We start from the raw sequence: 22,128 nt of genomic DNA on the forward strand, positions 1-22,128 counted from the left end.
AGCACGCAGGAGGTTAACGGATCATCCTGTCCCGATGTCGGCGGTCAAATGAGCCAATCGGCAGAGGGCAGGCTCGTTACCAATAGGATCAAAGAGTTTACGGAACAGGGACGCGCCATTGGTAGCTCCACCTATCGGTCTTCGCCGCCGCGGCAGGGGGTTGGTTAGTGGGGAGGAGGGGGCGGTTTCCGGGGGCGGGGAAGGTATATTAGGGACGGACAAAGGCGGCGGCGAGGCCCTTTAGCTCGCCGCCATTTTGAGCAGCGGGCTCTGAGGAGCAGCAGCGGCAGCCGGCGCGCCCCTCTTTCTCCGCCTTCCCCACCACACCATGTCGCGGGATCGGTTCCGTAGCCGTGGAGGCGGCGGAGGGGGCTTCCATCGGCGCGGCGGCGGCGGCGGCCGCGGCGGCCCCAACCACGATTTCCGCTCTCCGCCGCCCGGCATGGGCATGGGCCAGAACCGCGGGCCCATGGGGGGCGGCCCGCAGGGCCCCGGCGGCCCGCCGGGCGGAGGCCCGAAGTCCGAACCGCCGAAGCCTCCGGCGTCGACCTCCACTCCGCCGTCCTCGTCCTCTTCGTCCTCCGCCACCACGGCGGGCCCCGCCGGCAGCCAGTCCGGCCCCGGGGCGCCTCCTCCGTCCGCCCTGCCCGCGGGGCAGCCGCCGCAGCAGCAGGCCCAGGGCTCCGCGCCCTCCTCCGCGCCCTCCGGCCCCGGGGGGCAGCAGCAGCCGCAGCCCAAGCCGAGCCCCAGCCCCACCCCGGCCGGCGGCCCTAAGAAAGGACAAGGACAGTCGCCCGGCGGCGGGCCCAAGGGGCCGGGCGGGCCGCAGCAGGGGCCGGGCGGGCCTCACAAGGGCGGGCCGGGCCACCGCGGAGGGCCGGGCGGGGAGCCGCGGGGCCGCGGGCAGCAGCACCAGGGACAGCAGAGCCTCTCCTCGCAGCAGGGCCCGGCCGGCGGCGACAAGCTTTCGGACGAGGTGAGTCACGGCCCCCTCCCCCTTTCCCAGCCACAAGATGGCGGCGGCTGCGGCCGGGCACGGAGCTCCGCGCGCTCCTGCCGCCATCTTGAGGGGAGGAGCGCGGGGCGGGGGTCCGGGCTGCGCGGGGGGGGCGGCCGGCTCGGCGGGGAGCGGCGGCGGCGGCGGGGCTCGGATCCGACCGCGGCTTTGCGGCGCCGGCTCCATCTGCTCTGCTTCTTCGTAGGGCTTTAAGGCAAACCTCTCACTGCTGAGGAGGCCCGGGGAGAAGACTTACACTCAGCGGTGCCGTTTGTTTGTTGGGAATTTGCCCGCCGATATAACGGATGAAGACTTTAAAAGATTGTTTGCCAAATACGGGGAGCCGGGAGAGGTTTTTATCAACAAAGGAAAAGGCTTTGGCTTCATTAAGTTGGTAGGCATTCGTACTGTCTGCTCGTCTCCTAAAAAAAAAAAATAAAAAAATCTCGCAGGTAGTGGTTTATAACCCGATTTCCTAAAACTGGGTTTTAAACTTCCCCCAGGAATCTAGAGCTCTGGCAGAAATCGCCAAGGCAGAACTGGACGACACCCCCATGCGGGGCCGGCAGCTCCGCGTTCGCTTTGCCACGCACGCCGCCGCGCTGTCAGTGCGTAACCTTTCTCCTTACGTGTCCAACGAGTTACTGGAGGAAGCTTTCTCCCAGTTCGGTCCGGTGGAGAGAGCTGTTGTGATTGTAGATGATCGAGGTAGATCAACGGGAAAAGGCATTGTTGAATTTGCATCAAAGCCAGCTGCCAGAAAAGCGTTTGAACGGTGTACTGAGGGAGTGTTCTTGTTGACGACGTAAGTATTTTGCTACTCAGGATTTTTAGTTCTAAGCGGAGTAAAACTGTCAGTTCCTTCTGTTACATCAGAAAAGGGATCGATATAGAAATGTAAAGCATGTGTGTATTTTGTATTTAGCACCCCTAGGCCAGTTATTGTGGAACCGTTGGAGCAACTGGATGATGAAGATGGTCTTCCAGAAAAGCTTGCTCAGAAGAACCCGATGTACCAAAAGTAGGCACACTTTTTGCTATAATAACTATGCAGATAACACAGTATGGTCATTGACTGTGTAAGAGTTAGGGTGGTTTTTCAGAACCTGGCTTTGAATATCACATGTGGTGCATAAATATCAGCCTGATAACAGATTTTGGGGCTAACTGTAGAAATGTAGCTCAGAAATCAGGTGTCAGCTGTTACAGCTTGTGCTGTTGTTGAGAATTCTCATGGTGAGACTTGGTGTTGGTGTTCCCATTGGGAAATAAATGTGTTAGAATTCTTACTTTGAGAAACAAAGTAAAATCTCAGGTTGCTACATGGTTACCGAATGTATGGACTTGCCTTACCAGAGACAGCTGTGCGTGAGAGATGATTGGTAGATGAGTTTTAGGTTAGGACCTGCACATGTAAGCCTATTTGTTGTAGAACTGTGCTTTTCAGGCTGCAGAAGGGAGTGGATGGAGAAGGCCTTGTGGCTGTTACATGAGAAAGTGTTTGAAATTACTTGTGTTGGTCAAGGACTTCAAGCATCTTAGTAACCATGTTCCTGTAAAGAGTGCAGACTGGTGTAGTGTTTTTCCTGAGATCTTAAAAGTACTTAGAATTGGCAATATATGAAAAGTTCTTCAACTTTTCTATTTTTTCCATTAATTACTGTATCTGTGACTTCAGCTGCTTTGTCAGTATAAGCTGTCAGCTCTCAGATATTTTGAAGACTACGTTAAAATAAATATTATTCTGCTTTAACGCAGTACTCTGGTAAGACAGCTCTGGAAACTTGCTCTGTGCTCAGGTGCTTTTTCAGCAGCTGTCTGTATATGGGCAAAGGGCTTGTCTCAGTTTTGGATTTTGCATTTGGCATTTGCCTGCAGAGGAGGGTTCTAATGAGGAAGCTGCAGGGTAAACATGCAGTAGAACAGGAAGCAGAAAGACTTGCTTGGAGGTGTTGGTACAGGAGACTCTGTTTGCCTTTGGTGTAGTTCTTGAATTAACTTAAATGCTGCTGTTTAAATCCTTAAAATGCTGTACGGTTTTCATTCTGTCCAAGCAATCTTTAATCAGGTTGTTGAGGTGGTACTTCCTGGTTTCCTTTGTTTCCTTGTACTTGGCTTGTTGTGCCAGTGATTTTTTGGTTGACCTTCATTTTTGAGGCTTGTGCAGCCTGGCTGAGCATCTTCCTTTCTGCAGGGAAAGAGAAACTCCTCCCCGTTTTGCACAGCCTGGCAGTTTTGAGTTTGAGTATTCCCAGAGATGGAAATCTTTAGATGAAATGGAAAAACAACAGAGAGAACAAGTGGCAAAAAACATGAAAGATGCCAAGGACAAACTTGAGAGTGAGATGGAAGATGCTTATCATGAGCATCAGGCAAACCTCTTGCGTCAAGGTAATGGGCTCCGAATTCTTTGTCTCCAAATGCTTGTTTTTGCTCTGAATGATGGCTTCAATGCACAACTTGTTAATGGCTTGAATAAGCACGCTTCCTCAGTCTTATCTAAAAGTATGATTAAGACCAGTGATGTGTGGTGTCTGCGATAGTGTAATTGATGTTAATCTAATTCAAATCTGAATTTAAATCTGAGTGTGTGGAGCTCCTGCTGACAGACTTGGTTTCTGCAGACCTTATGAGGCGTCAGGAGGAACTGAGACGTATGGAAGAACTCCATAATCAAGAAATGCAGAAACGCAAGGAAATTCAGCTCAGGTTGGTCTGGCTTTTACAGGATTTTTCAATTGTACAGTTGTACGTTTTTTAATGATTGATTTATGAAAATTTTCTTCAAGAAACTATTGCTGCTTCAGTTTGTGGATGAGAAATTGAACAGCAGTTTAATTTTTTTCTTGATTGTGTTTTTTCTGAAGCGTAATCATTAACTGAAATTGCTCATGCATGGGGCTGATGTCTGGTGTGTGTTACTGCCGTGGTTTAATAATCTGCCTTGGGTTTATCAGGCAGGAGGAGGAGCGTCGCAGACGGGAGGAGGAAATGATGATCCGTCAGCGAGAGATGGAAGAACAGATGAGAAGGCAGAGGGAAGAGAATTATAGTAGAATGGGTTATATGGATCCCGTAAGTGAAACCACTCTGTTTTCTGGATTGGTGACCATGTTCAGAGATTTCCAGAATTCTTGCATGTTGTTGAGGTCGTGTTTTGCTTCCTTTAGGTTAGAGGTGGTGTCCTTGTGTAATTGAGATGGTAGTGGTTGGCTGTGCGTACGCTTTGTCTCCTGAGAGGCAGGGTCTCAGTAATAGCTTCTGTGCTAAAAGTTGTTTCTTCTATGCAGAGGGAGAGAGACATGAGAATGGGTGGTGCCACCACAATGAACATGGGAGGTAAAGAATTTTTAAATGATTACTTTATGTGGCTACCTTAGAAATTGTCAGAATATGATTATATATTTCTCTTTCTTAGATCCTTATGCTTCTGCAGCCCAGAAATTTCCACCTCTTGGAGGTGGAGGCGGCATAGGTTATGAAGCTAATCCAGGAGTTGGCCAAGCAGCCATGAGTGGTTCTATGATGGGAAGTGACATGGTAACGTATCCTGTGATGGCTTTAGTTTAGCACAAGAGAAAAGTTGCAGTTGGAAATGAAGTTCTGTGTTCGGTTGTGTAAATTTCACTGTTAACTGCTGACTTTCTTGTCAGGTGTTTAACATGGAAGAGTAGTTTGGCATTATGTAGTACTAGTTTAGTTAACCATTACGGTAGTTTACGCAGTTGGAAGTTGTTTGTAACTGAATTCAAATGTGCTGTTAAGCATATTTGCAATTAACTCTGACCTTATTGGACTTGAGAAATTCTGCATCACAGTTAGGCTTGGAAGGATTTTTATAAATTCTAGAGAATATGACAATTTTCAGAATTAAAATAACAATAGCAGCTGTTGAGTAACGTGACATTCTGTATGGGCAAGTGAGATCATTGCTCTCCTTTCCACAGTTGAACAATGCATTTATTTTGGCCCTTCCAAGCCTTGGTAGAATTGATGCATGCTGTTAGAGATATGCTGTTAATTCAGAAATCTGCAAACGTCTCTTGAAGTAGCAGATTACCTTAAATAATGGGAACAGCATATCACTTACTCTATATGCTGATGTTTGCTATAGAAAAGTAGAAATGCTGGGGTTTTTTTTGGTTTTTTCAAGTCTTAGGCATGTTCCAGTGGTCTGACTGTAGCCATTTTGTGGTTCCTGATCCACAAGGGAATGAAATGATAGCCTGTTCTTGTTGCTTTCTCTTTGTTGGGGATGACTGTAGGTAGAGTTTATTAAAGCTGCTGCATATCTCGTGCTCCGAGGTATGTTTCCAAGCTGTACTATTTTTGGCACACTATATGTGTGAATGGGCTTTGAGTCTGCTTGGTGTTATCACACTGAAGCAATGCTGATCCAGGTTAAAGAAATGTTTACTGGGTATAATGGAAAGCTGTTGGTTTAGGTGGTGATACTAGCGTGCTTTCACCCTCCTCGTAAAGGGTGTACTGTGTTGCACAAGCTGAACTAAATGATTTTTGGGTGGGTTTAGGCCTCTGGCTTAACTCTGTGAGCTACCATAATAGCTTATCAAATATCTTCTGTTTTTATGGGAACTGTGTCTTAGAAACCATAACTCTGCAGAGCCGCAACGATTCAGTAGACAGTGCTGGTGGCCTTAATGTACCTATAGTCTACTGATATGCTTAGGCAGTTCTTAAGCTTCCAGCAAATAGTTAGGCAGTCTGTGGTAAATGCTGTGAATATTTTTCTCCTCTTGAAATTCATGGTACAGGTGCATGCTGAACGAGTGTAATACTTGAAAACGTGTGACAGTAAGATGGCCTTGAGTTTCTTAGAATGGGGGGTCTCTGTCACACAGTGCTGTCACAGTTATTGGGTTGACATCTTTATGAGGAAGAGGAGGTAGACTTAAGCTGCCATGAAATAGGCAGGAAAAATTGTTAGCATTTGGCATACTTTACTTGGGAGGATTGAAACTGACTTTCAGAAGTGGGGTCTGAGTTTTCAGTTGCAGGTACCTTTTGTAATGAACAGCCCACCATTGTTCTGTTACTTGGTAGCAGAAAACGTGCTTGAGATGAAAGTTGAGAGCTTTTTGTTAAAATTTGGCAGTTCTGTACATTTAATGCTGATCACAAGTACTGTTACAGTAACTGAACGAAGTACATGCAATGAGAGGTACTAGCAAAAATATCTGAAGTCTCTGCTTTATTGCAGGGTAATTTAGCTTTTACATCTTGGTGTGAAGCCTTTCAACACTGAAGTTGTGAATTTTTCCAGGAGCTTGTGATGAAGGTGGGGTGGGAAGGGATATATTGACTGGATGCACACAACCCTTTGTGCATAGTTCTAACCTGAAACGGAGTAAGTTGTGGTTCTCTGAACACACATTGCATATACAGCAGCAGTTTCTGAGTATGTGGGATTGAATAAAAGCAAGTCTTTTGATGGAGCAGTTGCGTTGGTTAGGTAAATCACTGGTCATGAGCTTTTTCACATTTTTTTTCTTCTTGTAATCCAGTAGTGCTCACTATCAGTTTTGATTACTGCCTAAGGCCTCTACAGTTTAGTCAGCAGACTGTAGTCTTAACCCCATCTTGAAAAGCACATCTCTATTGCAGCACATGCCATTAACTGGTGAGTAGGCATTCTGTTTACAGTGACATTTCATGAATGTCAGCTCGTACTTCAGTGAACTGAAGAAGCTCTCTCTGGCTAGGCTTGTTTGGAAATGACAGTGATGTAATCTAAGCTTTTATCGCACTAAAGGTGAGAAGTTTGCAAGCTGTTTGCATTAACTTGGTTGAAAATTGCTAGAGCTCATTGTGAAAAGTTGTTAATTCACATCTGCACTAATGCTTACATTTCTAGCACTGCAGGGAGGATCTGTTCTTTGTAACAGATGTATGAGAATGCATCAAGTGGGAACATACCTCAAGGCATGTATTACAATAAACTAATTTTTAAATTACCCTTTTTTCCTTTCTATGTTCCCGGTACCTGTGGATCGGCTCAATGGTGATTGTATCGACGAACCTTGACTACGGAACCTTCTAAAAATATATACTTAACACACATGGACATCAACTACATATAATGAACTGTTAATTCTGTTCCAATAGCGTCCTGAACGCTTTGGGCAGGGAGGTGCGGGGCCTGTGGGTGGCCAGGGTCCTAGAGGAATGGGGCCTGGAACACCAACAGGATATGGTAGAGGGAGAGAAGAATACGAAGGCCCAAACAAAAAGCCCCGATTTTAGATGTGACCTGTAGTTTCATTCCAGTTTGTTTTGTCTGTCTTGTTTAGACACCAACTTTTTAATTCTTGCATTTTAGTAAGAAAGCTACGTTTTTATGGATGTTAGAAACTTACTGACCTAATATTTGTAAGTGGTCTGTTTGGGCAAGTACAACTTAATTATGTAATGCAGTGTTTCAAAACAAGTTTAGCTGTTTTTTGATGTATAACGTCCCTAACTTGATGGCAGTGTACATTGTGCCACTGAATTCCCAAAGTGTACCAACTTTTTTTTACTGTGCTTCAAATAAATAGAAAACTAAATGTAGTAACTTTTCTTGCCATTCATGGTTAAATTAAGAGGCTAAATATAAGTACCACACCTTCAGCAGTAAACTGAGACTCTTGCCATAGAGATCCAACTAGACCCAGGGTGTGGAACTGTAATGAAGAGCTGAGATCTCTTCCCATAAAGCCTCTAGCTTAAGACTGGGACAAATAGCTTAACTGCCCAGTAGGTGCAGATTTTTGAACGTTGTGCTGCAATAAGAAAGCAAATAAAAATCTTGCAGATGCTGTCAGATAACGGTAATGAAAGCTACGCTGCAAGTAATGCAGTATGTAAAGCATTTCTTATCTTAGCTATGGATGATGGGTGGTGGGATGGTTGCACTTAACCACCTTGGCAGTTACTGCTTGATACTTTCTAAAGACTTTAAGCAGAAGACTAGCAATGGTTATTTTAAAATAAATCCATAGAAAGACTTGTATTGACTGACTCCCTAACTTACGGGTTATTAATGAGATATTTATATGCTCTTAAGCTGTTTGAGATTACAGGATCTGGCCTTGCTCCGTATTGTATACCTGCCTGAAACTGCTTGGCAAAAAAAAAAAAAACACAGAAGTGCTGCTCAAGTGATTAGGAGAGAACCTGCTAATTCATACTTGTAACTTGCTTATGTCCTCGTGCTAATTGAGTGGACTAATTTGCATAGCTCAGAATTCAATTGTATTATGGGGGCTGCAGGAACTAGTCCTGAATCTTGTAGCTGCTGGATAAATCATAAAAGCCTGTATGTAAAATACAGAGAAATGAGCATTTTTGCACGATGGCTATTGTTATTATTGATGTGTAGAGGTAATGCATCAAAAGCAGTATCTAAATCTGGAGTTAATGCTGCACCGTACAAATAAATTCCCTTCAAGGCTGTTTTGTAGATCTGATGAATTCGTTAGCTTGCTGTTAATTTCATTAACTCCCCTCAGGAGAATTTCAAAGCATTTTGGACTCAAGGTAGTTGCTTTGCTTATTACTACATTGTACCAGATAAGCTGGGAACATGACTTCCCAGCATAAAATGCCTTGGTGCTAATGCAGGATATATTAACCTGCTTAGCACAAAGTAGGTAGACTTAGCTGGCTGTACCTTCATGCAATTCCCCAACTACTGAGCGTTCTGTAAGTAGTTTCAATCTTAACAGTGATCTTTCCACTCCTTGTGCTAAGCATTGGCTAATTCTAAATTCTGTGCTAAATTCTCTGTGGTTAAAACTTCAGTGTCAGATTTGCAGTATCTTAGAGTGCAGATGATCGCTCGTGAAGTATTCACTGTAAGTGCTGATGCTCCTTAAATGAAAAAAGTAGCATGTTGTGAAATACTGATCACAGGTAACACTGACTGGAACATTCAGTGCACGAAATAGTGACTCAGCTGGTTTGGTGAATGCTTTTTATCTTCCCAGAAAAGTTTGGAGATTGATAACGTGCTAAGACAATGAATTGTAACTCAGGAAACTCTGAATTGGCAGTTCCTGCACTGCAGACCAGGTATTTGGGAGTACTTGTGTTGGTTACTGAGCTTAAAAACAGCAGTCCCACTGCAATTTGCTTTAAGTAGTACTAAATAATGCCTGTGTTTTCTGCAGGGTGTTCGTGGGACACCCACAAAAACGGAAGGTGTCTGAGATGGGGAATTCTGAACGTAAACATTAAATTAATTTTTTCAGTTTATTTTTCAGATGACATGTCATTCTTTATTAAAGAGATGCTGGTGCATATCCTAAAGTATGTTCTCTTGTAGCTCTGTAACTGAAGAGTGAAGGATGCTGATGTCCTTGTACCTTACAGAGGTTGTCTTTTGGTACCCTGTTTTGTACATAAGCTACTGTTGCTAGCATAGATGAGTTGCAAAAACAATGACTATAGTAAATATATAGAGAGGATTTGGCAGTTTTCAAAATACCTGAAAGCTTGGCTAAATCTGGCTTGGTTGTAGCTACATAAGCAGAATTTCTAAAATGAGTTCTGCTTTGAGTTGCACGTATTCAACAGGCATTACAATTAAATAGCCAACTTCATTTCAAGACCTTTTAAAGATAGTGTCTTAAAAGCTGGCGAACATGTCAATGTTAAAATGTGATAAAGTTATTAAATGTGGGAGGTGAGAAGGTCATGTTCCTTTGATCTGTTCCGATGAGGTTTTGGACTTTTTTCAGCAAATCAGATTGATATAACTGAATCATCAAAACAACTAAGAAAAGTGCTTGGTTGGTCAGACCTGTTCCTGGATGGGTCTGCCTTGCATAACCTAATTTTGTACTGGACTTGGAGGACATTGGCTGTTGCAATTTAGCTTTGTTTTAACAAAATTTGAGCCCTTTTTGACACTTGTTACCTAAAAACTGCAGCATGTAGAAACTGGTATCTTCATATCTTCACACTTTCTCAAACGAATAGAGAATAATCCCATCTTCTGGTGTAGACACGTTACACTAATCATGTATACAGCTGACGAGAACCTGAAACTGCTTTTGAGATTTTGTGGTATTTTTGTGGTAGAAAAATTCTTGGCTTCTCCTTGGCAACCATTTATTGTGGCAGCAAGCTTTTGCTGGAGTTTCTGAGACTGCAATTTACACTTAAAACTAGTGGCCTGCTACATAACTGCACTTAGCCAGCATTTCTGCAGTTCATAACTGTGAGGAACGTAGTACCACAAATGGCAATGGACATTAGGACCCGGATGTAGTATTCCTGCTTGCTCCAAGATTCTCATTGCCGACTGCATACAGGTAGGTAACAAGCAATATAATATAACTTGGTGACTTTCTATGTAATCTTATACTGTGGGTATTCTGACATCACACTTCTGACTGTGGAATTACAGTGCAGCACTCTTCATACCTGTATGTTAAACTTGCATCAAAGCTGCGTGGTTTTCGGTTTTAAGCTTTTTGCCTTGTTCAAAGCCAATAAGCAACAACTTACTGTGATTCTTAGCTAAGTGCTTTCAGACCCGATTCCTTTGTACATGTGACTCGGCTTGTGTGCATTTTTCTCACTTATGGTGTAACGAAGACGTTCTTGGAGGAGCTCTGTGGGGAAGAGGGAGCGTGATCTTACACTCAGTTAACAAGTCAACCCAGTGCTCTCAGTGCATAGAAAAGGATCGTTCAGACTTTCCGTAGTGACAGAGTGGCCCATTTGCAATGCATCCCTTGATGTAGAGTCTTGGCTCGGTAGGGAATGTGTTAGTAATCACTGCTGTAGCCCTGTGTAAACTGGTAGTCAAAGCTCAGTATCGTGGTCAGCTTTAGGATGGATTGGGAATACTTCTCAGGACATACATGTGACTGCTTGAATGAATATCCCTGTAAAAAGTTCAGTAGAGCTTATTGGACATCTCAGTTGTCTTTAATTAATCCTTGATAGGCAAACAAAGTACATTTCTCTGCCTTTGACAGTGGTGAGATTCTATATTTCTGCCTCTTAGTCATCTTGGTAGCGTAACGCTCAACTTCATTTTTCATCTGTCTTGAGGATGTGATTCTAAACTCTTCATTAATAGGAATGCTGAATGTAGTGTTTCAGGATTAACATGTTTACGTTTCCAGACATCCAGACATGCTGATCTCCAGCTCTTTTGCATTAGTTCTTGAACCTGAATTTCAAGGTCCCTTGTTTCAGCACACGACCTGGCTCGTCTGATCAGCTTTTTCGGAGATGCTGTGATGTGTTTTCCCATTTGATCTGCAAAGTTCTGCTTTGCATACTCGTTTCTGGTATTTTGCACCAATCTGTGTCTTGCTGTTCAACATGCGATCTGCTGGACAGCCTTGCCCTCCTGTAGTTAGCTTACAGTGTTCCTCTGAAAGCAGCCAGCTGCACCTTAAATCTCAAGAATGCAACGATAGGCCTTTGTTTAGAGCACAGTGAGTGTAGCTCAAATCTATCTAACCAAACAGGGACACAGTTTGTCACAAAGTCAGCTTGATTTTTTTTTTTTTGGTGATGGCTTACTCTAAACCTGTGACTGGAATTCAGCAGCAAAACTGCTGACAGTGTGCATACTGTCATGTAGTAAAACTGAACTATTAATCTTTAAACCGATGCTCAGATCTCAGTAGTATTTCCAGTGTGCTCTGGACACTTGACTTTACCTGCAGAAATGTCGTGGAGGGGTTATTGGCACATCTGCTCTATTCTACATACTTAAACTTAGTAGGGTTTTGACACTCTTGGAGCAAGCAATCTGTGACTGAACCATAGGTCTCATACCAGCTCTGACTGCCTGCAGTAGTGAAACTTGGTGTGGTAGATAACTGAAAAGCCAGTCTGTAACAAGCGCGTACCAACAAATGGCATTAAAGTGCTTGCATTGTGTTTCATCTTGGTTTTATATCTTGGTGTGAAATACACTTTTTCTCAAAAAGATTATCTGAAGCTCAGAAGTGTGGTGTCAGAATACATATGCGTACCTGTTAGGCCCTCAGACCAGATTCTGGTGCTGTCAGGAGAGCACAGCATAGCGTGTATGGGGGCTTTACTGTAACATTAAGCATACAAAGTGTTGATTTGCTTGCAGTTTTCCCCATAGCTAAACACTGAGGCCTGTGAGTAGTTTTAGGACTTCAGCAGTAATGGGGTTGCATGTCTCTGTTAATCATTGCCAGCTGCAGTGACATGATCAGGAAGGCCAGTGTTCTGTTCCATCATGTTAAATAAGGCTAAGCATGTTAGAAAGGATGCATAAAAAGTATTGCTGCTCTGACTAATTACTTGGCTTCTCCCACTGCTAGGAAGTTTGGAATCGGCTAATTAGCTTCAGATTTTTTTCTCTCCATACCAGCTAGTGGGGCTCTTAAATAGCTACTTACTGGAAAAGGAAAAAAGGGAGGATTGGCCTTCTCCCACTTCTGTCATTGCTGCTAGATAATGATTGACATGTTAGGACTTGGCTGTGCAATCCCGCAGTGGTCTGTGAATACCCCATCTCTATAAATGTTGCTTCTGAACACCAGTACTGAAGAGCTAACTGGGAGGGCTGGGAGGAGTGTGGCTATATAAGTGAATCTGGAGTGTTAAAAGGATGCACAAAGATATAGTATCCCTTATGCATGGTGTTTGTTGCTATGGCATAGAAAACAAAACGTGCATACTATATTTCTGCTCCCGAGGGCCATGATAAAACCCAGGTGGTGGGTTTGAGACTAAACTTGAACTTTTCCCTACCTGGTCAAATCCCATTGTGACCATTGTGATTTGCCTCCCACCTTGAGGTGTGCACAGAACGTTGTACTGCTACATCCCTAGTTGCTAACCATCGAAGTTTGCCCTCAATTAAGCTGTAAGTAAAAGGGGGGTTGTCAGAAGGGAAGAAGCTGTTGCTTAGAAAAAAAGCAGTAGACTTATAGTGCTAATCTCTAGTGTCTTCCTTTGGCTTTTGAAGCACTTCTAGGACTATTGAACTGGGGGCTGCTAGGAGTAAGGGGCACTGCACTCCTTCATGAAGCAGAAGGAAGAGGGCATTGTACAGGAGACAAACTAGGCTCAAATAGAAGTAGTAGCTTGATTGGAATCCTTAATGCCTTCACATAAGGGATAGTATACCTCTGGCTGCAATCAAACTTCATTGTACTCAGACTGGTGATTTACGGTTTGTGCTCTGACAAGGTGCAGTTCTTCAGTCAACTACATGCATATTCCTTCACTTCTTCACAAGTGCTTAGGCTAGCCTATTTCTGCCCCTTATTCTTCCATTTAATATTTTGGAATAGTTTGTAAATTCCCCTTCATAACTAATCAGTCCATGTATCTTAAATCTTTGCTTTTTAAGTTAGTTTTGAAATGGTTACAAGTTTCTGTATGTTATTATAATAACTTCACTTGTTATCCTTTAGGTGAAGATGCGAGCTGAGTGAAACTGGCGTGCTCATCCATGAGAAGTAAGCATAAGCTTGTCTTGTTTTGAATGGGTGAAGTAATAAAACAGGCAGTTAGTGTTCAGTCAGTGGGTAGCAGTGAGTGTGTGAAACGTGGGACTTGCTATGCTGCTGTCAGACTGTGAGACTGTGACCTGGGAGCAGTGGTTAAAAACACCTTTCTTAGATGTAGGTTTGTATGACAGATCACAAAATCACTGTTGATAAAACTTGTGATTATTTTTCTAGTTCAGGAGCTGAGCATGAGCACATCCAGCCTGATGTCCCGTGATATGTGAGTGGACCAAGGTACCAAGGGAACAAGTAAGTAGACAATGTCCTTAGGCTGCTGGTCTGTTAAAGCAGCACATCACCTTGTGATGTGTTGGGTAGTTCCTGCCTGAAACTTGTCTGTGATTAATCTCATTTTTATATAAAAACTATTTCTTTTGTAGAGCCAAGATACAACTGTTGTTTTAGGCTTTTCAGCCATGCAGCATCAGATAAAACTGTCTTCTGAACACTGCAGGTGGTCAAGCCAAGAAATAATCATGACTAAGATTGAGGCTGAAATGGAAGGGTTGTGAATGGGATGCAGTGATTGTCAGCAAAGGAAAAGGAGAGCAATGAAGCAGATAATTAAATGCTAAAGTTGCTACATATGCTGTGTTTTTGAAATAGTTAATGAACACTGAACTTAACGTACAAGAACAAGCAGGTAGAGGTTTAGGGAAATAAAGTAACTTGTAGAGCTGCAATTAATGACATTTTCCCTCTAATTTGCTACTTAAACTACAAGGGGAGCTGCAGATTATTTTAAAATCTTGAGTGAAGAGCAACATGCAAAGTTCTGTAACACACGAGTGAGGGGTAAGTAATGACCTAGATGTGCTGCAGCTCACCCTGTAAGTCGTGAAGGTGACGAGATTCAATCGGTGAACTGATTGAATCCATTGTGACTTGTCACTGCTGCTCTTGTTTCTTGGGTAGAAAAGCACAAAGCCACCTCAGATCTTTAAGTTTGAAGTAGAGGACAATGTGGATGCTGTTCATTTCATCTCAAGCCTAACAAGAGACCTTAAGATTCTAGAGAATATCCGTCAGGTGCATGACCTTTCTTTGTGACACACTGATTCCCTTTCTGTGTTGTTGCTTGTGATTTCTGGTGGCATTTTCTGTGTTGTGGCTAACAGCACGCTTTGTACTTGCAGAAGAAGATGAAGCCCAAATGCAGTGAAGAGGAGCCAGGAACGTTCTAGGAGTTTTTAAAAATAAAGTATTTGAATTTTCTTAATGATGATGACTTGTTTTATTGTGGAGTATGTTCAGTAGGTAGGCTGTTAAATGCAACCATACCATGTGATGCTCAACTGCCTCAAGTGTGAGCTTTTAGAAGGGGAATGCAGAATGTGCTTTGAGCACAAGCACAAGTTCCCATGGTTCAAATTGTTTTATAGGACAGGTGTGATGCATTAAAGCCACTCTGTGTGCATTCATAATTCCACTAGGGAAGGTTGGTGCTGCGTTAGAGCCTTGAGCTGTTGTGTTTCACATGCAATCAGGTGAAGGATTTGTTGATATTTTTGACATCTCTGCATTACTGACAGCTGTCAGATTTCCATCAGAGGTTCTGTGGTTCTTAAGTTGCAGTGCAGTGACTGCTGGGAGGTGCAGTGGGGACAGTGCTGCATTATGTGCTGTTAGCAGATGAGTTTGGTGATTAGGTTCTGCTAATTATGATTCATTAGTACTGTGTAACATTCAGAAAGTTAAACTACTCACCTCTTAATTTAGACTTTAATTTTAACTGAGGAGGAGGAAGCTTGAGGAAAGAACTGGAGCTGTGTTACCTGCAGCAGTGACACCTCGTGGTGCTTGCAGTGCTGGGGCTGAGCACCTCTGACCTTGGGCTGGGAAGGATCAAGTGCAGCATCTGCTGTGCAGGCAGCACCGCCAGGCTTCCCCTCGGTGTTTATTGCTGAGCAGAGCACCATATGGTGTGGGATGTCCCTTCAGTCAGTTTTGCTGTCATCCCTGTGCTCTCATCCCCCTGCTGGCAGGGCAGCACAAGAGGCAGAGAGGCCCTCACCCTTACGAGCTGCTCTGCAATGACTCAAACGTCACTTATCCCCACTGCTGCTTCTACAAAGAGCATTAACTGCACCAAGCTTCCACTGTTATCTCCATGGCTGCTGTCCTCTCACACGGCCTTTTTCCCCCTCAAATCCTGCTATTTTCCAGTAACTTGCCCTAGTTCTGTTTCCCCCGTTGCAGCGCAGTGATTCTGCCCCCACCAAAGCGTGACATCAGCATTCACAACCTCCCACACCTTTTATTAGCAAACCGTGGTTTTTATATTGAAAATGGATGGATGTGCTTTAGAGAACTGCAGAAAGCCCTCATTTTTTTCCTCCCTGTTGGTGTGTAGGCCCTTCTGTCACCTGAGCTGTGACTCGCCCTGCGTTTCCATCAGCACATGCTGTGCCAGCAGCTGCTTGTTCCCTGGCTGCTAAAGCTGAGGGGTTGGTTCTGCTGTTTCATTAGTCTGATTAACTCATGTGCTATAAGCATGGGATTGAGAGTGGGTGCCTGGAGGGAGGTGTTGGGGTTCTGTCCTGGATGAGGGGCTGCGTCCATTGGGAGCAGTTGGGGCTGGGATTGCTGGCTGCTCCTGGCAGGAGGATGTGATGGCGTGGGTGGGAAGCGTGAGCTCTTCCTGCTGAATGTGAGCTGCAAAATGAACGCACCTGGGGCAGCTGGTGCTGCCTGGCCTTGTGCTGAATGGGGACAATTCCTGCCACGCGGGAGGACGTTTCATTTAAGACCCGGCGAATGATGAATGACTCATAGAAGGAGCTCGGACTCGTTAATCTAAAGATAGCGGGATCTCAGGTGGGGCTGGATGGAGGGTTTGGTGGAAGAGGGAACCGTGTTTTGCCTGCAGCTGTTTCCCGTGAGGTCAGGGCTGCACGGGGTGCGCTGTTATTTATTGCTGAGCTCTGAGTCACTGCGGTGATGACGCGCAGCCGAGGGGCAGCGCTGCTCCGCTCCCAGCACAGCCCGCACTGCTGGCCCGGCCTGCCTGGGGAGCGCGGACTTACAGCTCCGCGACAGGGAAGCAAACAGATGCTGCAATGATTTTGCACTTCTGCACAAAAACTGCAGTCAGCTCCGACCTGCGCCTCAGCCCTGTTGAAGGAAGGCGTTCTCTGCAAGCGAAGGGAAAATTCCTTCCTCTCCGCGCTGCTCTCCTGCAGCTCGCTCCTGTACGGCCCTGCGGAAGCGCTGGATCCTTCCTGCACTAATGAAGCACTGCTGCACGTGCGGGGCCTGGAGCTGCCGAGCCCAGCATGCAGGGAGGGCCAGCTCCTTTTTTTCCGTTTCCTGCGGGCCGACAGGGCAGCGTGCTGCCGGCAGTCGGTGCTCCAGAAGGGCAGGGAGCAAACTGAAATGCCAGCAGCGGCTCGGCACCGGCACTGCTGCATCCCGAGCTGCGGGCAGGGATAGGGGCACAGATGGGGCACGGATAGGGACACGGATAAGGGAAGATAGGAGCACAGATGGGGCATGGATAGGGGTAGGGGTAGGGGCACAGATGGGGCACGGATAGGAGCACGGATAGGGGCAAGGATAGGGGCAGATGGGGTAAGGATAGGGGCAGATAGGAGCGCGGATAGGGGCAGGGATAAGGGCAGACAGGGGCACAGATAGGGGCAGGGATTGCAGCGGCCGGAGGGCGGCAGCAGCCGGAAGGGCCGTCCCGATCCGCTCCGCACCGCCCCATCCCCGCCCCATCCCGGCCATGGCGGCGGCGTTCCGTGCTCTTCGCGTTCTCCTGGGGCTCTTCTTCCTTCTCGCGGGCTCCGTGAAGCTCTCGGAGCGGCTCTCGGCCGACTCGCACCGCCATATGGTGAGGGGGTCCCGGGGGGCGCCGCGCCGCACGGAGCTCCGCGTGGGCAGCGATGCCGGAGCCGTGCCCTGCGCTGCGCCCTCCAGCAGGAGCAGTTCGTGCGATTCGCGGAGGTGTTCCCCCTCAGGGACTTCGGCTTCTCCCCCTCTCCCGGCCCCTACCTGACGGCCGTCGGTGCGGTAGAGGCGGCGGCCGGGCTGCTCCTCGCCTTCGGGCCGCAGCTGCTGCAGGAGATCAGCAACTTCGTGCTCAGCGTCGTCATGATCGGTGCGTGAGAGCCGGCGGGGGGGTGGCGTAAAGAGGGGGGTTTGGGGATGCCCTCCGCCGCCCTTCGCCCCGTGTCAGCGTCCCGTGCCCTCCCCAGGTGCCATCTACACGCTGCTGGCGCTGCGGGAGCCGCTGGCCATGTGTGCCCCCGCCACGCTGTGCCTCGGGCTGCTGCTGCTGCTCAACGTCCGCGGGCACGCAGCTCCTGCCAAGGCCAAGGCGGAGTGAGCCGGGACGGAGAGATGACGGCGGTGCTGACGGGAGGCTGCGGCCGTTCGGTGCCGTCGGGGTGGTTTTAGCGGTGGCTCTGCTCGCTGTGAAGCGATGTGACCACGCTGCTGTGTGCTGTCCCAGCTGTGGGATGGATGGTGACCGTGGCACTGCCATCACTGCGGTGCTGGGCTGGGGTGGCTCCTGGGAGGGTGGGGTGGAATTGGGGTTTTTTGAAATAAAGCCTCTGTTTTTTTCATGCTTTGCCTTCTCTGTTTCTGTCTCCCTCCACGCTGAGCTGCAGGACTGGGGGGTCCTTGAGGTGTGGCAGGGGGTGCTGGGCTGCTGGAGCAGTGCCTGGGGATGATGGCAATGTGGGTTCCATGCAGGGGCAGTTCTGCATGGGATGGGAGCCCTGCGGTCACCCCGCAATGCACCCGGCTGCTCACTGCACATCCAGGTGGGACAGCAGCCGTGTCCTCACCCCCACCCTATTCAGCAGAGCTTCTTGAGCACCCTGCTCTGTCAGGGCACATCTGCTCTCCAGGATGCTTTCAGTGCCCTGTGGTGACAGCTGGGCAGAACCCCGAGGTCACGTTGGAACCCTGTGTATCAACTATCAGAGAGGCTGGGACACGTTTGGGACAAACTGATCACAGCACCTCCAGTGGGGGACCCTGACCCAAAGCAGCACCCAAGCATTGCTGTGTGAGGCAGCAGGGAGGGGGCTGCCCCCTCTTTGTGGTGCTGGGGGGTCCTGGGGCACTACTCCCATTGAATCCCCCTTTGAAGCAAACAAAGGCACAAAGAGGCAGATTCCGGCTTTGATCCCATTTAGTTGCCCCTTCCTCCCCCTCCTTCCCCCCAGCTGTTGAGTGCAGAAATTTGACCTCTGCTGCTTTCATGTGGGGCCTGGGAAATGGGCCTGAAGGTTCGCCCCCACCCCCCTATGCCCCCCTCCTCCCCAGCCCACGCTGGCGCGGGGGTCTTAGCATGGCTCCAGCGTGGCCTCCCCCATTACAAACACACACAGGTGCCTGCCCTCTCTGGCTGCACTCACTCCTACAGGGGCCGGAGGCTGGAAATGAAGCACCCCCAGCCCACCCAGAGCATTTAAAGCTCCCTGCAGCCCAGTTCTTCCAGACAACTCAGAGCAGCCGGAGGGGACGCGTGGTAAGCAATCAGCTCAGTGTGACTGCAGCATCCCTGCTGAGCAGGGATGGAGCTTGGGACGATGGCCTGAGTGTGGGGTGCAGGGCTGGGTGGGTGCATCCCCTATTTGCTGGTAAAAGGGAAAAAAAAACGGGGATTGTTGAGGGATCTGGGGGTCTGCAAGGCAGCTCAGGCCCACTGGATGAGCCCTGCGTTGGTACAGTGTTGGATGCTGCACTGAGTCTGGCCCTGCTGTGCTGGGAGCCGCCCGCTGGGTGACTCAGAGCCGTCGCTGAGGTGTGGGCAGCTGTGATGAGAGGTGAAATTGCTGCAGCTCTGTGCTACGGGGATTACAACAGAGAGAGGTTTTCCATGCCCAGAACTGGAAAACGGCGATGAGTCCATGGGTGCACTATGATGGGAGAGCCCTGCAGGGCTGGGGCTACAAACTGTCCCATGCTGTGACCCCTCCCCATCGTGTGCTCCCATGTGTGGTGACTTCTGGGTGGGATGCAGGGCGATGGGGGCACGACAGAGCAGGGGGGTCAGCGTTACACCCCACAGCACTGAGCTGGAGCCAGTGCAGCACCTCCGGGTGCCACCATCTGCAGCTCAGCCCCATGGCCACAGCACAGCTGTGCCTGCCACTCTCAGAGTGCGCCGTGCCGGCCGAGTTGATGGGAGCCCGGGGGTGGTGGGAAGAGCGTCTGTATGGAGCCAAGCCAAGCCCTGTGCTGGATTCCATCTCTGCAGGACCCTGGGATGAACATCTCGGCGCCGGCCACGTGCGTGCCCAGCGACCCGGTGCAGTTCGTGCTGCTGCCCATCGTGTACTGCCTGGTGCTGTGCGTGGGGCTGCCGGGCAACCTGGCGGCCCTGCTGGTCTTCCTGCAGCACGGCAAAGTGCGCAAAGCCATCCGCATCTACCTCATCAACCTGACCCTGGCCGACATCCTCTTCAACCTCACGCTGCCTCTCTGGATCCCCTATTACCTGGCTGGGGGGGACTGGCTGCTGCCGGAGGCCGCGTGCCGCCTGGCCGGTGCCGCCTATTACCTGGCGACTTACAGCGCCGTCACCTTCATGGCGCTCATCAGCGTGGATCGGTTGAGCGCGGTGCGCCGGGCGCTGCCGATGGCGGGGCGCCGTGGGGCGGCGTTGGCGTGCGGTGCGGCGTGGCTGCTGGGTCTGGGCTGCGCTGCACCCGCACTCAGCGCCCGGCAAACCTCTCCGGCACGTGCCGGAGCCACCGCCTGCTTCGAGCAGCACGCGCGGCAGCGGGCCTACGCCTACGCCACGGTGGCTTTCTTTGCCGTCGCCTTCGTGGTGGTGCTGGGCGCTTACACCTCCATCGCCCGCTCGCTGTCCAACACCGCCGTCCCCTCCCCAGGGTCGCACCGGCAGCAGGCCCGCGCCATGGTGCTGGGGATGCTGCTGGTGTTCGCGGTGTGCGTGGCCCCTTATCACCTGATGCTGGCTCCCTGGGTGGGCAGTCGACCCCCAACGCCTCCCTGTGGGCCCCCGGCCGCCCTGGATGTTCTGCACGTGCTGAGCGTGGCTCTGCTCAGCCTCAACAGCTGCCTGGATCCCCTCGTCTACTGCTTCTGCATCCGACGCTTCCGCGCTGACCTGGGGCGGACGCTGCGTGCGGCCGCTCATTGCCTCCCGCTGTCCCCATCTGCCCCCCACGGGTCGGCTCCCGGCGGCCGTGCCATCTCCTTCACCTCCACGTAGGGCCCCCCCCGGGGGGCTCCGGTCCTTGGGGGCTCTCACCTCACACCCCCATCTCCATCCGCCCCCGTTGTGCTCTCAGCACATCCCCACGCAGTGTGGGCGCGTGGTTCCCTTCTCACAGACACACAGCACAGTGCTGCCATACCCAGCAGCCACGAGCCACGCTGGGGAGAGACGTCCGGGGGTTCCATCCCCTCCTGGGGGTCCCTCTCCCTCGGGGATGTGCACCGCTGAATTTACTGCACCGCTTTGAGAGGAGCCGCCCGGTGGGGCCACGCAAAGCCCCGACCCTCTCCTTGCCCTCAGCGTCACTCCTCCGCCGGGATTAAAAACGAATGAGCCGACAGCTGCCCGCCTCTCTTTGCCGAACGCCGGGACGCAGCCGGGCAGGGGCAACCCCGGCGCCCCCCCGTTCCCACCCGTGGGTCTCGAACCCCCCCCGCGTCTCTCCCCGGGGAGCCCTCGCGCGGCAGAGGCGGTGCGGGGCCGTGGGCGTTGCGGGGGGGGGGGGGGGCAGGTGGTGTTTTCCAGCCCCGTTTCGTTCTGCCGCTGCCTCAGCCCCGCGTCCCCGGCACCGTGAGAACGTGAGCGGTGGGCGCTGCCCTGCGGCCGGATGGGCTTCGGGGGGAGCGGAGGGATGATGGAGGGAATGGGGGGAGACGAGGGCACGGGTTGCCCCACACCTGGGGGTCTCAGCCCCTTGGCAGGGCTCTCGGCACGGTCGGTGCTTTGGGAGGACGTAAAGCAGCGAGCGGGGGGAGAGGGGCTGCGCGGGGTCCTGATGCTACCGCACGGCCTCAGCCCCCAGCCGCGCCCCCCGGCAACCCCAAAACCCGTGTCTTGCTCCCCGCGTCACGCACATCCCTCTGGGGACGCTGCTGTGGGCAGAGGGGCTGCGCCGTACGGATGTGGGCACTGCGCTGCGGTGGGGGATCTCCACGTGCCGCAGGAACATTTGATGGGGCCGGGGTGTGGCTGAGCGCCGTGCTGTGCCCAGAGCTCTGCACGCTGTGTCGCTGCATCCCAGCACAGCCCACCCGTGCCCGTGCCCCACGTCGTGCCGTGACCCAGCCGCGTCGGCCGCCCCGTTATCCGCCTTCAGGAGCACGCATGAAATTTTAATTGTTTTATGTAACTTCGTGGGGAGGTTGGCAGAGCGCTGCCGATCCCCACGTGCAGCAGGAAATGGGGGGGTCGTGCGTGGGGCTGGGAGGCAATCTGCAGGCCGGGGGCTGTGCTGGTGAACCACGGCTCCCAGTGACCCTATTCAGTGCGGTGGGATACAATGGGACCACTGCTGTAACCTAGGATGCTGTGACAACCCACACGGTGACAGCGGCCTGCCCAAGGACCACAGTGCTGGGATGTGGGCACAGAGCACCGGGATGTGGCTGCTTAAAAAAACAATTTAA

At 49.8% G+C, this 22,128-nt stretch overlaps 3 protein-coding genes across 5 annotated transcripts; all 3 read left to right on the forward strand.

The window, feature by feature from the left end:
- The first annotated feature begins 222 nt into the window (after positions 1–222).
- On the forward strand, positions 223–14,740 carry SFPQ (splicing factor proline and glutamine rich). 3 transcript variants are annotated; one of them, XM_031594844.2, is made up of 13 exons: positions 224–976; positions 1,203–1,391; positions 1,501–1,802; positions 1,923–2,018; positions 3,192–3,388; positions 3,622–3,706; positions 3,955–4,072; positions 4,288–4,336; positions 4,416–4,537; positions 7,124–10,314; positions 13,423–13,467; positions 13,693–13,767; positions 14,655–14,740. In XM_031594844.2, exons 1-10 carry the CDS (start codon positions 329–331, stop codon positions 7,259–7,261), a joined length of 1,944 nt encoding a protein of 647 aa, XP_031450704.1. In that variant the 5' UTR covers positions 224–328; the 3' UTR covers positions 7,262–10,314; positions 13,423–13,467; positions 13,693–13,767; positions 14,655–14,740. The 3 variants fall into 3 exon arrangements, with proteins under 3 accessions (XP_031450706.1, XP_031450704.1, XP_031450705.1); XM_031594845.2 differs by lacking the exon at positions 7,124–10,314; XM_031594846.2 differs by lacking the exons at positions 4,288–4,336; positions 4,416–4,537; positions 7,124–10,314 and having other exon boundaries at positions 223–976.
- Positions 14,741–17,120: 2,380 nt separating this feature from the next.
- TMEM35B (transmembrane protein 35B) lies at positions 17,121–18,053 on the forward strand. The gene is made up of 3 exons (XM_031594668.2): positions 17,121–17,353; positions 17,440–17,620; positions 17,718–18,053. The coding sequence occupies exons 1-3, from the start codon at positions 17,246–17,248 to the stop codon at positions 17,846–17,848; spliced, it is 420 nt and encodes a 139-aa protein (XP_031450528.1). The 5' UTR covers positions 17,121–17,245; the 3' UTR covers positions 17,849–18,053.
- Positions 18,054–19,693: 1,640 nt separating this feature from the next.
- On the forward strand, positions 19,694–20,716 carry LOC116229917 (platelet-activating factor receptor-like). Its single transcript, XM_031594682.2, has one exon. The coding sequence runs from the start codon at positions 19,694–19,696 to the stop codon at positions 20,714–20,716; it is 1,023 nt and encodes a 340-aa protein (XP_031450542.2).
- The last annotated feature ends 1,412 nt before the right edge of the window (positions 20,717–22,128 follow it).

The sequence above is a fragment of the Phasianus colchicus genome, chromosome 24 (genome assembly GCF_987193195.1).
Source record: "Phasianus colchicus chromosome 24, bPhaCol1.hap1.1, whole genome shotgun sequence".
Lineage (NCBI taxonomy): Eukaryota > Metazoa > Chordata > Aves > Galliformes > Phasianidae > Phasianus > Phasianus colchicus.

Excerpts from the sequence above, each read along its gene's own strand:
- SFPQ (XM_031594844.2), top strand. The coding sequence starts at position 329 with ATGTCGCGGGATCGGTTCCGTAGCCGTGGAGGCGGCGGAGGGGGCTTC. Across the intron at positions 977-1,202 it reads GCGACAAGCTTTCGGACGAG|GGCTTTAAGGCAAACCTCTC; the intron begins GTGAGTCACGGC and ends GCTTCTTCGTAG. Across the intron at positions 3,389-3,621 it reads GGCAAACCTCTTGCGTCAAG|ACCTTATGAGGCGTCAGGAG; the intron begins GTAATGGGCTCC and ends TGGTTTCTGCAG.
- LOC116229917 (XM_031594682.2), top strand. The coding sequence starts at position 19,694 with ATGGAGCCAAGCCAAGCCCTGTGCTGGATTCCATCTCTGCAGGACCCT.
- TMEM35B (XM_031594668.2), top strand. The coding sequence starts at position 17,246 with ATGGCGGCGGCGTTCCGTGCTCTTCGCGTTCTCCTGGGGCTCTTCTTC. Across the intron at positions 17,354-17,439 it reads CCGACTCGCACCGCCATATG|CAGGAGCAGTTCGTGCGATT; the intron begins GTGAGGGGGTCC and ends TGCGCCCTCCAG. Across the intron at positions 17,621-17,717 it reads GCTCAGCGTCGTCATGATCG|GTGCCATCTACACGCTGCTG; the intron begins GTGCGTGAGAGC and ends TGCCCTCCCCAG.